Genomic DNA, 14565 nt, shown 5'->3' on the forward strand with positions numbered 1-14565 from the left:
TCGGTATTTGTCAACCTTACTGTTTATATCAATAATATTTAATTCCTTCTGGATATCCATATTTCTTTTGTAGTCTAGCTTGATGTAACCTGCTATACACCTGAGGAATTTCATTTCATTGCCTTGTAATCTTATTTTATCTTTATCTAAATAATTTATATATATTTATATAATAGAGGGAAACATTCCAAGCAGGAAAAATATATCAAAAATCAAAGATGATGTAACTTACCAAATGAAAGCGTTGGTATGTTGATAGGAGACAATAAAAAACACACACACAAATTTCAACCTTTCGCAACCCAAGGTTGCTTCATCAGGAAAGAGGGAAGGGAAGGAACTACAAAAGGATGTGGGTTTTAAGGGAGAGGGTAACAAGTTTAAGCAAACGCTCTCAGCTATACAATGAGAATCAGCTTAATTTTTCAAGGAACTCCTCGACAGAATAGAAGGAGTGACCCATGAGGAAACTCTCCAGTTTCAATTTGAAAGCGCGTGGATTACTGCAAAGATTTTTGAATTTGAGTCGCAGCTTATTGAAAATGGAAGCACCAGTATACTGCACACCTTTTTGCACAAGGGTTAAGGAAGTCCGATCCAAATGGAGGTTTGATTTCTGCTGAGTATTAACCGAGTGAAAGATGCTTATTGTTGGAAATAAACTAATATTGGTAACAAGAAACAACAATAAGGAATATAAATAAAGAGAGGCCAATGTCAAAATACCCAGACTCATGAACAGAGGTCGACAAGGGGTTCGTGAACTCACACCACTTATTGCCTGAACCGCTCATTTCTGAGCCAAAAATATCCTTCTAGAATGGGAAGAGTTACCACAAAACATAATACCATATGACATAAGTGAATGAAAATAAGCAAAGTAGACTAATTTATGTGTCAAAGTATCACTCACTTTCGATACCGTTTGAATAGTGAAAATGGCAGTATTAAGTCTTTGAACAAGATCCTGAACGTGGGCTTTCCACGACAGCTTACTATCTATTTGAACATCTAGGAATTTGAACTGTTCAGTTTCACTAATCATATGACCGTTCTGTGAGATTAAAACGTCAGGTTTTGTTGAATTGTGTGTTAGAAACTGTAAAAACTGAGTCTTACTGTGATTTAACGTTAGTTTATTTTCTACAAGCCATGAACTGAGGTCATGTACTGCACTACTTGAAACCGAGTCAATGTTGCACACAACAACCTTTACTATCAAGCTAGTGTCATCAGAAAACAGAAATATTTTAGAGTTACCCATAATACTAGAGGGCATATCATTTATATAAATAAGGAACAGGAGCAGCCCCAACACTGATCCCTGGGGCACCCCCCACTTGACAGTACCCCACTCAGATCCCACATCACAGCCATTATCAACATTGTGAATAATGACCTTTTGCTGCCTGTTGCTAGAGTAAGAGATGAACCAATTGTGAGCTACTCCCCTTATTCTGTAATGGTCCAACTTCTGGAGCAATATTGTGAGATCAACACAGTCAAATGCCTTTGTTAAATCAAAAAATACGCCAAGCGTTCGAAACTTTTTGTTTAGCCCATCCAGTACCTCAAAGAGAAAAAGAGAATATAGCATTTTCAGTTGTCAAACGACTTCTAAAGCCAAACTGTACATGTGATAGCAAATCGTGTGATATAAAATGATCAATTAACCTTACATACACAGCCTTTTCGATAACTTTTGCAAACACTGATGGCATAGAAATAGGTCTAAAATTATCTACATTATCCCTTTCTCCCTTTTATAAAGCGGCTTTACTACTGAGTACTTTAATCGCTCAGGAAAATGACCATTCCTAAAGGAAAAATTACAAATATGGCTAAATACAGGGCTAACATGTGCAGCACAGAACTTTAATATTCTACTAGACATTCCATCATAACCATGAGAGTCCTTAGTCTTCAGTGATTTAATTATTGACTCAATCTCCCTCTTGTCTGTATCACAGAGGAGTATTTCAGATGTCAGTCTCGGAAAGGCATTTGCTAAGAAATTTATATGATTTTCTGTAGAAACTAAATTTTTATTTAATTCACCAGCAATGCTCAGAAAATGGTTGTTAAATACTGTACATATATATGATTCATCAGTAACAGAAATATTATTACTGTGAACTGACTTTATATCATCAACCTTGTGCTGCAGACCAGACACTTCCTTCACAACTGACCATACGGCTTTAATTTTATCCTGTGAATTAGCTATTCTATTTGCATACCACATACTTTTTGCCTTGCTAATAAAATTTTTAAGCACCTTACAATACTGTTTGTAATGAGCTACTGTAGATTGATTGTGACTACTTCTAACATTTTGATATAATTCCCGCTTTGTTCTACATGATATCCTTATCCCACTAGTCAGCCAATCGGGCTCTCCATTACTGCTAGTACCCCATTTAGAATGTTCTAATGGAAAGCAACTCTCAAAGAGCATGAGAAATGTGTTATGGAAAGCATCGTATTTATCATCTATATTATCGGCACTATAAACATCTTGCCACTCTTGTTCCTTGACAAGTTTTGAAAAACTCTCTATTGATGTTGGATTAACTTTCCTACATAGTTTGTAATTAAATACAACATTGGTTTGAATACAAAAACCTTTTAGTGTTAAAATTTGTGCATCATGGTCTGAAAGGCCATTCGCCCTTTTAGTAACAGAATGCCCATCTAGTAATGAAGAATGAATAAAAATATTGTCTATGACTGTGCTACTGATCCCCTGCACCCTAGTTGGAAAAACACAGTTTGCTTCAGATCATATGAATTTAGGAGATCTACCAACATCCTTATTCTTAAACAACCATGTACAAAATTAATATTGAAGTCACCACATATAACTACTTTCTGGTACTTCCTACAAAGTGAATCAAGAACCCTCTCTAGCTTAAGCAAAAATGCTCTGAAGTCAGAGTTATGGGACCTATAAACAACAGCAATTAGAAGCTTAGCTTCACTAAATTCAACTAATGCTGCACAACTTTCAAATATCTGTTCAGTGCAGTGTCGTGATACGTCTATGGACTCAAATGAAATACTGTTTTTTACGTACAGAGCCACTCCCTCACCCCTCAAGGAACTCCTCGAGAAACAGCCAGCTAATCTGTAGCCTGGTTAAAGGAAGCCTCTGAATTATCAAATTATTTAAGTGGTGCTCTGATATACCAATAATTTCAGAGTTAACATCTATTAGCAGTTCACTAACTTTATCTCTAATACCTCTTATATTTTGATGAAATATGCTAATTCCTTCTCTACTTGGAAGCATTACATCCTCTGGAGGTGAGCCCTTAGTTAGAAGCACTTCCTTTAAGCAGGTATACCTATAAGCTGACTTTAGTCTAAAAAAGGTTCAGCTCTAACACCAACTACTACAGGAATTTTTCCATGAGTGATACCACTACCACCACCACCACCCACTACACTGTCACCTATAAGCTTATCCAGCCTCTCCTTCCCATACCTATTGAGGTGCAGTCCATGCCTAGTGAAACCCTATCTACTGATAGACCCAACTCGCACCACTGAGATGTGATCCATGCCCTCCACCATCAGTGACCTCCCCAGCCCCACATTAATGCACCTAACAGCCACATTAAGGGGAGGCATGCCCTCCGCCATCAGTGTCCTCCCCAGCCCCACATTAAGGCACCTAACAGCCGCATTAAGGTGAGGCCGATCATGACGCTGAAATTTTAGTGAAGCTGTATTATCAGAATGGGGAATGTGCTAGTTCAGCTTTACAATCCTATTGCCATAGGAAGGGGACTCCAATGGGTAAAGGTCCGTTGACAAATGCAGCTGTGGCAAGAAAGATTTCAAAGTTCGAAGTCACGGGTTGTTTAGACGATAGACCCCATAGTGGCCGACCGAGCACAAGGCGTAATGCTGCTGAGACAGTTCCAGAAGAAATGGAGACTGTAGTGAGTTCATTATGCATGGGAAAGTCAGCGCTCATGAATTCGCACATCGACCTGGCATTCCATACACTACTGTTTGGTTGGCACTTAGGCATACCCTCAAATGCTATCCGTACAAAATCCATCAGCATCACGAACTGTTAAATGGCGATTTAGTGCAGTGGAGGGCATTTGCGATGTGGGCATTTCAAAAGATTGCGGAAGATGACAATTGGTTTAGTAACTTGTTGTGGACTGACAAAGCTCATTTCACGCTCCAAGGGTCTATCAGTGCCCAAAACTGCAGAATTTGGGCTACCGAAAATCCTAGAACTGTCGTGGAAACTCCATTCCACGACGAGAAAGTCATGGTATGGGTTGGATTTACCATATCTACCATTATCAGGCCTTTTTTCTTGGAGGAAATGCATGATTTTGGTTTTGTAACTGCTATCATGATGGGTGAGAGGTACGTCGATAGGTTACAGAATCGCGTCATCCCAGCCTGGCTGATAAACACCTGCTGGAACGTACTGTGTTTATGCAAGATGGCGCTCCACCCCATATTGCTAGACATGTGAAAGATCTCTTGGGCATGTCGTTTGGTGATGATTATGTTCTCAGCCACCACTATCGTCATGCTTCGCCTGCCAGGTCCCCAGACCTCAGTCCATGCGATTATTGGCTTTGGGGTTACCTGAAGTCGCAAGTGTATCATGATCGACCGACATCTCTAGGGATGCTGAAAGACAACATCCAATGCCAATAGCTCACAATAACTCCGGACATGCTTTACAGTGCTGTTCACATTATTCCTCGACTACATCTATTGTTGAGGAATGATGGTGGACATATTGAGCATTTCCTGTAAAGAACATTATCTTTGCATTGTCTTACTTTGTTATGCTAATTATTGCTATTCTGATTAGATGAAGTGCAATTTGTTGGACATTTTTTGAATTTTTGTATTTTTTTTTGGTTCTAATTAAACCCCAGTCATTCCAAGCATGTGTGTCAATTTGTACCTCTCTATCTACATTACTCCATGCTTTATTTAGTTTTCAAATTTATACTGACTTTTTGATCACCAGGCATATATAGGCAACAGGATTATAGAGAAAATAGATACATTCAAATTTCTAGGAACCATGCTGCCATACAAGGGAGACCTAGATCAAAAAGACAAAACAGAAATTTAACTACTTAAATGGCACTATCAGAAGAGCCCTCCAACGTAATCTGAGAACAGAAACATATCTAAAATTTTATAAAGTTGTGTCAGTACCAAAATTGCTATATGGAAGTGAATCTTGGGTAATAGCAGAAATGTTATTCACCAAAATATTGTGGACTTCAATGGTTGCATCTGCCAGGACACCCGAGAGCCCTGGAAACAACACATATGCTGGGAAAGCCTCCGATCACATATCAGTTTTAATCTGTTTGGAAGTTTCGAAACAGCACACACTCTGTTGCAGAGTGGAAATTCATTCTGGGAAGAATCCTGTAGGCTCTGTTTAAGTCAATTGTCTGTAATATCTTTTCTTCCAGGAGTGCTAACCCTGCAAGACATGTGAAAGAACTTCAGTGAAGTTTAAAACACAGGAGAAGAGGTACTATGGGAGGTGTAAGTGTAGGGGCAGCTCATAAGACACACCTCGTATGACTCACTTGGTAGAGCACTTGACCACTAATGGCAAAGGTCCTTGGTTTGAGTCCCTGTCCAGCTCATAGTTTTAATCTGCCGTAATGTTTCAGCATCTGAAGACAGTTTAATTTACCTAAAATCAGTACCTAACGACAAAATTTTGCAGTCTATATTGTTTCTAATAAATTTAATTTGCATCTATTGTTTACTTCCCAGCATTGCGATGCTTACAAACTGTAGCCTATGTTGGGCTAATGTTCAATGTTTGAAATTAATACGATGAGTGCTTTTTGCTTTAAAAATAATTAATCATACAGATTTTCACCAGTGACATTCATAAGATTTCATGACTAGGCAGAATTGTTTTATAGTCAGAGCTCATTTGTCAGAGCCAATTTTTCAGTTACTGAACCATAAGCCTGCATGTTCCACATTCCAGGGAGATACAGAACTTTCCTCTTCAGTGTTTGGTTGCATTATATTACAGTATTTGAAAGCATTTTTCATCACAATTTTTCATCACAATTTTTCATCACAATTTTTCATTTGCTAAATATATCATGTATGTGTACCATTTTAACCTCATTAGTTTTTCATTTTAGTAGCCTACTTTGAAAGCTTTCTGTTGGTCTGACAAATTGTACCATTTAGGATTAAAGTTGTTGTTGTTGTTCTGGTCTTCAGTCGAGGGACTGGACTGATGCAGCTCTCCATGCTACTCTATCCAGTGCAGGCCTCTTCATCTCTGAATAACTATTGCAACCTACATCCTCCTGAGTCTGCTTAGAGTATTCATCTCTTGGTCTCCCTCTATGATTTTTACCCTCCACGCTTCCCTCCAATACTACATTGGTGATCTCTTAATGCCTCAGAATGTGTCCTACCAATTGATCCCTTGATCCCTTCTTCTAGTCAAGTTGTGCCACAAATTACTCTTCTCCCTAACTCTATTCAGTGCCTCTTCATTAGTCATGTGACCCATCTAATCTTCAGCATTCTTCCATAGCACCACATATCGAAAGCTTCTATTCTGGTCATGTCTAAACTATTTATCATCCATGTTTCACTTCCATGCATGGCTACACTCCATACAAATACTTCCAGAAAAGACTTCCTAATACTTAAATCAATACTTGATGTGAACAGATTTCTCTTCTTTAGTAATGCTGTCCTTGCCACAGCCAGTCTACATTTTATATCCTCCATACTTTGATATTCATCATTTATTTTGTTTCTCAAATAGCAAAACTCATCTACTACTTGAAGTGTCTCATTTCCTAATCTAATTCCCTCAGCATCTCCTGATTTAATTTGACTACATTCCATTACCCTCATTTTGCTTCTGTTGATGTTCATCTTATATCCTTCTTTCAAGGCACTGTATATTCTGTTCAGCTGCTCTTCCAGGTCCTTTGCTGTCTCTGACAGAATTACAATGTCATTGGAAACCTCAAAGTTGTTATTACTTCTCCATGGATTTTAATTTGTACTCTAAATTTTTCTTTTGTTTCCTTTGCTGCTTGCTCAATACACAGATTGGACAACATCGGGGATAGTCTACAAACCTGTCTCACTCCCTTCTCACCGACTGTTTCTCTTTCATGCCCCTCAACTTTTATAACAGTGATCTGGTTTCTGTACAAATTGTAAATAGCCTTTCGTTTCCTGTATTTTACCTCTGCCACCTTCAGAATTTGAAACAGAGTATTCCAGTCAACACTGTCAAAAGCTTTCTGTGTGTCTACAAATGCTAAAAACATATGTTTGACTTTCTTTAATCTATCTTCTAAAATAAGTTGTAGGGTCAGTATTGTCTACAAAATCCAAACAGATCTTCCCCGAGGTTGGCTCCTACCAGTTTTTCCATTTGTCTGTAAAGAATTAATGTCAATATTTTGCAACCGTGACTCATTAAACTGATAGTTTGGTCATTTTCACACCTGTCAACACCTGCTTTTTTCGGATAGGAATTATTGTATTCTTCTTGAAGTCTGAGGGTATTTTGCCTGTATGATATATCTTGCTTACCATATGGAAGAGTTTTATCATGGGTGGCTCTGCCAAGGTTATCAGTAGCTCTAATGGAATGTTATCTACTTATGTCTTTGAGTGCTCTTTTGTTTGTTATTGCACTCTTTTTCAGTTTTTATAATTATAGACTTATAAACATCTATTTAATCTAAAATGTTTTACAATTTATTTCCATATCAGTGGCTTATAAAATATGAATTCTACTTTTCCACCTTACACACAGAGGAATTCACCAGAGAAGGTATACCTGTATAAGCTGCTCACATAGCCCTTTAATAATATTTAAAACAATATTAGTAGCTTATAAAATATGAATTAATATTTGCTTTGTCTTATACTGTGATATATGCTGGAAGTGTCGTAACAGACTCAGCTGCTCACATAGCACTGTAACAATATAGATAATGACATATGCACGTATTCTTTCTTCTTGCAGCAAATGTTAAATTCACACTGCTCAGCTGTATGTTAAGGTTTTTAAAAAGTAGAAGTTAGAGTTAAATCACAGGCTAACACTTCAGAATACTAATGTGCAACCAAATCGAAACCTTCATCAGGACTAGACCCAGCAGGGCCTGGATATGATGATGACCTCAAGCCAGGCAATGACAGTATGCTGGACAAAGGCGATGCAGAGTTTGTCCAGATCATCCATACAAACACTGCTGTTCTAGGATATGAATTTGTCCTGGGAGATGCAGACTTCTTTCCAAATGGAGGTTCAAAGCAAGCAGGATGTGGTGGTGACTGGCTTGGTGAGTTTTTTGGGCACAACATTTTACTTTCAACTTATATTATTGGTTGTGTTTGCTAAAACATTGAGAATGGAAGAAAGAAAGTGGGGAGGAACAGAGAAAAGGAGAGAACTCATCCCTATTCTTTCCCATGTTCCCCTCCTTTTTGCCATCCTGGAATCTGTCATTATCAAAATTTGCAATTATTATGTTTGCTAGATTCAGTTGCCACTGACTATTACCATTCCACAATATTCAGAGGCAAAAAGAATGTGTAATATTTCTGTGAGTGGTGTATGAGACTGATTAAATAGATAGGAGTGTAATATATAACAGACAAACAGATTTTATCACATCATACACTTTGAAAAAAGAATAGGTTTTAATGTGCTAGAAACATAAAACCCTCTATCAGACAGAATTGTGATTATCCTGTTGATAAATGTTACCCTTGGATTTGTATCTTCAGTTGACTGGTTTATCAGGGTTCCATACACTGAAGCAGAAAGAAAGGTTAGTACATTGTTTATAGCCCGCCCAACTGGCAGCTTGGTCTAATGCACTGCTTCCTGAGCAGGAAGGCATGCCTGTCCCTGGCACAAATCCACCCAGTGGATTAGTGTCGAGGTCCAGTGTGCCAGCCAGCCTGTGGATGGTTTTAAGGCAGTTTTCCATCTACCTCGGTGAATATGGACTGGTTTCCCTTATTCCACCACAGTTACACAGTTGCTGTGCAAACAACATTTCCAAGTATGCATAAACCATAATTACTCTACCATGCAAACATTTGGGGTTACACTCATCTAGTATGAGATGTTCCTGGAGAGTCCACTGGGGGCTGAACTGCACAATAATGCTGGGTTCGGTGTGGGGTGGCAGTGGGGTTGGTGGACTGCTGTGGCCTGTTGTGGGGTTGTAGAAAACAAAACTTCACAGCTGCACATTGTTCACTCAAACATCCCATCGGGATGAAGCCTCTCCTTCATTTCTAGGTTCCCGGTTTAATACATACACGCATTGTGTATCAGTTAGTAGCAGAAGTTATGAAAGCAGACTGCGTACATTAAATTCAGGTAAGCTAATTTAAATGGTAAATTTTGCCACTGTGCAAGCTGTGATAAGAAATAGGTCTCCTCAGTTGTAAAAAAATGTTGGTAACTGATCCATCATTAACTACAGTCTCATTAGTGAAACGCTAATTCATTTATTATTGACAAATTTGTAGCAATAATTTATGAATTAGTAGAACATACACATGATTTCTATTTGTATGTGTGGTTTTGCACTGAATTCTTGAAAATAAAAGTATACTTCAATTTTTGATTGAGTCTTTTTACGTTATGAATTTGTATACAAGAAATTCAAATCATCTGAGGTACAAGTCAGAAATTCAAGCTACTTGTGAGATTGTTTAGGCAGGGCTCAGTATCAAGGATGGGTTCATATTTGTAGTTGAAACCTTGTACTGGCTACAAGACTCACATCAGATTTAACCGTGAACTTTATAGAAAACCCCAGTACATTAGTGTGAAGGTTTCTCTATCATACTGTCATCAGTCAAGGAGATTTTAATTATCCAGCAATCAGTTGTATGACTGCAGTTTTATGAGTGGTCAACCTGGCAAGATATCTTGCAAAACAATACTAAACTCTTTCTCTGAAAACTGCATGGAACACATTGTTTAGAAGCATACATTTGATGGATATGTATTAGATCTGATTGTGACAACTGAGGTCATCCACACTGAAACTGATGTCAATGACCATGAGGCAGTTGGAGCAATAATCTTTACGAATCAATACAAAGGGCAACTAAATAATTAGAAATGATAACATGTAGAATAAGTATCACAGTGGAATGTCATGGTAGAATTTAAGTTATTTAAGAGTAAAGGTAGAAACTCTCCAAACAGTTGAGGCATTGAGTCTTCAACAGGCAGTTCCATGACTTGAATGGGGTGATGGGTTTTGTCAGGTGTGTATATGTGAGGAGAAAGAGGAGGGAGGGACAGAGGGACAGAGGTTGGGGAAGACTGGTTGACGACTGGAATGGTGGGCAGGTGAGTGGGATGGTGAAAAAGGGGGGGGGGGGGGGGGGGGGGTAACAAGTGTCTGGTACAGTAAAACAACAGGGAAAGTTGGCATGTGCAACATATAAGAATGGGTACCAGTGCTGGTGAATCTGAATAGTGTACAGTGGCAGTGACATGATTGGCATGGAAGGCTGGACTGGAAGAGAATGCTGGTGTATAAAAATACAATTAATTTGGTGAGAGATAAAGGTATGATGATAGTATAGTACTCAGTAGCACCTTTCAACTGGAAAGGTTTTTTTTTTCTTTTTTACAAACATCATGCAGCACACGACAGTAGGTATTGTTTTAAACTTTCCTTAGCATTAATTTGAAATGATTAGTCTTGAACGTTCTCTTCCTATTAATGAAAACTACCTCTTCTCTCTTGTAGCATGGTAATGCTGATGATGAGTGGTAGTTGTGTTCTTGAGGATTATTCCTGTGCAACCAAAGATTTGCTGCAATGGTTCATGGTATGCATAGAGGGGAATGTGTGTACTTGAAACTTGTAGAAATAAAATACTTTTCTTCCACTAGTAATCCACTTTTTAATTGTTAGACACATAGAGAGCAAACATATGTCCACACACCATGGTAGACAAGAACAGAAGAGTTATATTAGAAAAATTAAAACAAGAAAGATGATGTAAAAATCTGAAGGTATGTCATTTTTAATTCTTCCACCGCCCTCTCAGTTTACATTAATACATCATAACAAGAATTATTGTACCTTTGGTGCATTCAATTGGTGCCTGCATGAATGAATACATCTCATTTGTCTATGCAGATAAACCTTGTAGCTACCTACACACAGGGTGTTGGTGCAGGGTAAGTAAAACTACTGTCCTGGGTCAGGTTGGAGGTGGGTGTAGGACAGGGTGAGAGCAGAGGTTGATGCCAGGAAGATAATTGGAGAAAAAGATGTGTTGCAAGGACAACTCCTGTATATGTAGCCAAGAGAAGCAGGTGTTTGGAGTAAGGGCTCAAGTGCCATAAGCTGCAAAGCACCCACTGAAATCTAGCATGATGCACTCAACAACATAATCTGTATTGGGTGGTCAGGTCTGTTCTTTACCACAATGTGACAGTGGGTATTCACTCAGTGGACAGTGTGTTGGTGCTCATGCTCACATGAAATACCATTCAAAAATTTATGCAGAGATGTGACTGCTCTCATAGGTGGCCCTGCCTCTGATGGGACAACATAAGACTGCAGTGAGACTGGTGTAGGATGGGCTGGGTTGGCCCATTAAGCATGTCATGCATCTGGGTCTTCCACGTTGTATTACCCATGTGACTCTGAGTTGGGAGGGAGTGTGGCATAAGGATGGACCACAGTATCAAGAAATTGGGTAGGCAGTTGACTATGTCTTTAGGAGGGGTGAGAATGATGATACATTGGACATCCCTCATTTCTGGGCACAATGATAAATTAGTGAAGCACTGGCAAAGGATATGGTTCAGTTGTTCAAATTCAGGAATTAATTGTATGATTAGGAGGTTCTCCTTTGCAGCTGGTTCTTGGGAGTGATGAGAGGCTTAGCGATGTGTTACAATGTAGCATGAGAAACCTGTCTGCAGACTAGGTTTGGTTGATAGTGCTTGCCTGTTAAGGTCATAATGAGACCGTCAGCATACTAGCCAGAGGAATTCTGGTCACTGCAGATGTGCCATCCACAGGCGGCCAGACTGTATGGTAGTGCTTGTTTGGTGTGGAAGGCATGACAGCAGTCTAAATGTTGATGGTTAGTGGTCTTGATATGGATAATGGTATGGACAGTGCAATCAGAGAGGTACAGGTCAGCGTCCCAGATAGTGGCACTTCGGTCAGAGGAAGACCAAATGAAGTTCATGGGAGATAAGGTGTTGAGACTGTGGAGGTAGGGGACTGATGACCTCTGATGTTACGTCCCATAGTGCCCAGAGCCAACTGTGGAGGTATGAGGAAAGAGTGTTGTTCTGCTACATACTGGAATAACATTTTTTCCTCAGAGCTTCCAGATATGTTGCAATACTGTTGAAGGGTTCAAAGGTGAATGCCTTTGAGTCTTTTATGCAGCAAACAAAGACATGGAGACGCCACCATCACTAACATTACCAATGAAGCCTGTCTTTGGTGGAAAACCTGAGGGGCAAATCCAAACAGAAACGTTTTAAGTTATTCTGTAGATTCTTATACTGTTTCATTTATTATTAACTAAAAGTATGATGTAAATAAAATAGAAAGAAACTTCCACATGGGAAAAATATATTACAAAAAAAAAATCCAAGACTTACCAAGCGGGAAAGCGCCGGTAGACAGGCACAATAAAATAACACACACACAAAATTTCTAGCTTTCGCAACCAACGGTTGCTTCTTCAGGAAAGAGGGAAGGAGAGGGAAAGACGAAAGGATGTGGGTTTTAAGGGAGAGGGTAAGGAGTCATTCCAATCCCGGGAGCGGAAAGACTTACCTTAAGGGGAAAAAAGGATAGATACATTCGCATGCACACACACACACACACACACACACACACACACACACACACACACACACACACACACACACACATCCATCCATACATACATATACAGACACAAGCAGACATAATGTATAATGTTTTACTGTAGACTAAAAAGATTAATAACAAGATTTTTAAAATATTCTGAACCCCAGAAGGATCTAAAACATTAATGTAAATAGATATATTGAAAGACAATGAATGAGAGCATTTCTTGATGGGGTAAGAGTGGTGAAAGGCAGAATAGTACACCCCTTGTGAGACAGAAGCAGGGAGAAGGTTACTGGAAGTGGAAGCTCTAAGGTGTATGAGTGAGCCTCGAGACACCTGGTGCAGCCATCAAGGGTCTACAGCATGGCTCAGCAAAGGATATTACCCCGACTCTGTATGACAGTACCATTGGAGATACTGCTTCCACTGCCATTTTGGAGACTCTGTTCAGAATTGCAGGCTATGTCTGCTTTTAATGTTTAAGCTGCATTAGTTCTTGGGTCAGAGGTACAGGTGGCTGCCATCTGTTATGCCTTATAAAGGTGGGACAGCCACCATGTTGTGGAATGACTCCTGCAGATTCAAAGCCTTGCTAAAGAACTTTTTACTAACTAACATTACTGCTTTATTGATGGTTCAGAATGGCTTCTACATAAATTATCTTATTTCCTGGGAATACATGAATCATAAGACATATTTGAACCACTGAATTTTTATCCTCTTATACATTGTATACTACTGATTCTGTCCAAGATAAACATTCTTCCAAAACATTATGTGAGGAATGGTATCAGAATAGATAGGAAGACACCTGATGTCATCATACCAAAATCAATGTTGTGAAAACATCACAAGTAAATGAATTTTCTGTCTACCTAGAATTACGACCATAGTAATCGCAAACAGACTTAATTGTCTAATGTTGCTGTTGTGACTAGTTCCTGGAGCCTTAAATGCTAATTTATTTCAGTAGTATTTCAACAGTAAAATTATCAAGAACTGATATTTGTTATTTCATCACTGATAAGTGGTCTTGGCTTCTTCCATGAAATAAAGAGTAGTGTTCCAGCATTGTTCGCCAGTGTATTATGTTCAGACCTCATGTTGACCTGGAGTAGTGGTATTTTTACTTTGCAATGAATCTGCTATGACTGAATGTGTGGGAGAGCAGGGGAAGGCTGCAGAGAGTGAAAGTGAAGAACACTGTGGCCTGGCCTATTACCAGGATCAAAGAGTTTTTGCTACGGTATGTGCAACCCTCAGCGCAGTGGTAAAAGCCAGTTGTCTACTTAGAGCTAGCTTTTCTGCTGTCAATATCTTTTGCTTTGAACATGAAGCTGTTAGAATATTGAATCTGACTAAATGCAGTAACTAAAACAAAGTCAAATAGCCATAAAATTGCTGTAAACTGAAGAAAAGATAGTTTTGTGACAGCTAGCAATAAGTGTAATATAGTTCGTTATTGTAATATCCCAAATGTTAGTGGATATTAAGAGCATCTCGGCTCTAGCTGAAGACCCTGTAAGTATCTTCAATGAAGCTGAACCACACCAGGAGATTTGGGGTTTTGGAAAACTAGGAAGGTTTTTTCTATTTGGCCTATAAACAGGTTGGCACAGGAGCATGTCATGTGGGTGTTCATATCTATGCCATACATTTG

The 14565-nt window shown here is 38.9% G+C and overlaps 1 protein-coding gene across 1 annotated transcript in view; it reads left to right on the forward strand.

The window, feature by feature from the left end:
* Positions 1–14565, forward strand: part of LOC126356029 (phospholipase A1-like) — a 109527-nt gene that overhangs the window by 68185 nt on the left and 26777 nt on the right. The window contains exon 5 of the mRNA XM_050006683.1: positions 8160–8357. Coding sequence (XP_049862640.1) covers positions 8160–8357 — 198 coding nt within the window. The remainder of the gene's footprint in view (positions 1–8159; positions 8358–14565) is intronic.

This window comes from Schistocerca gregaria, chromosome 3 (genome assembly GCF_023897955.1).
Source record: "Schistocerca gregaria isolate iqSchGreg1 chromosome 3, iqSchGreg1.2, whole genome shotgun sequence".
NCBI lineage: Eukaryota > Metazoa > Arthropoda > Insecta > Orthoptera > Acrididae > Schistocerca > Schistocerca gregaria.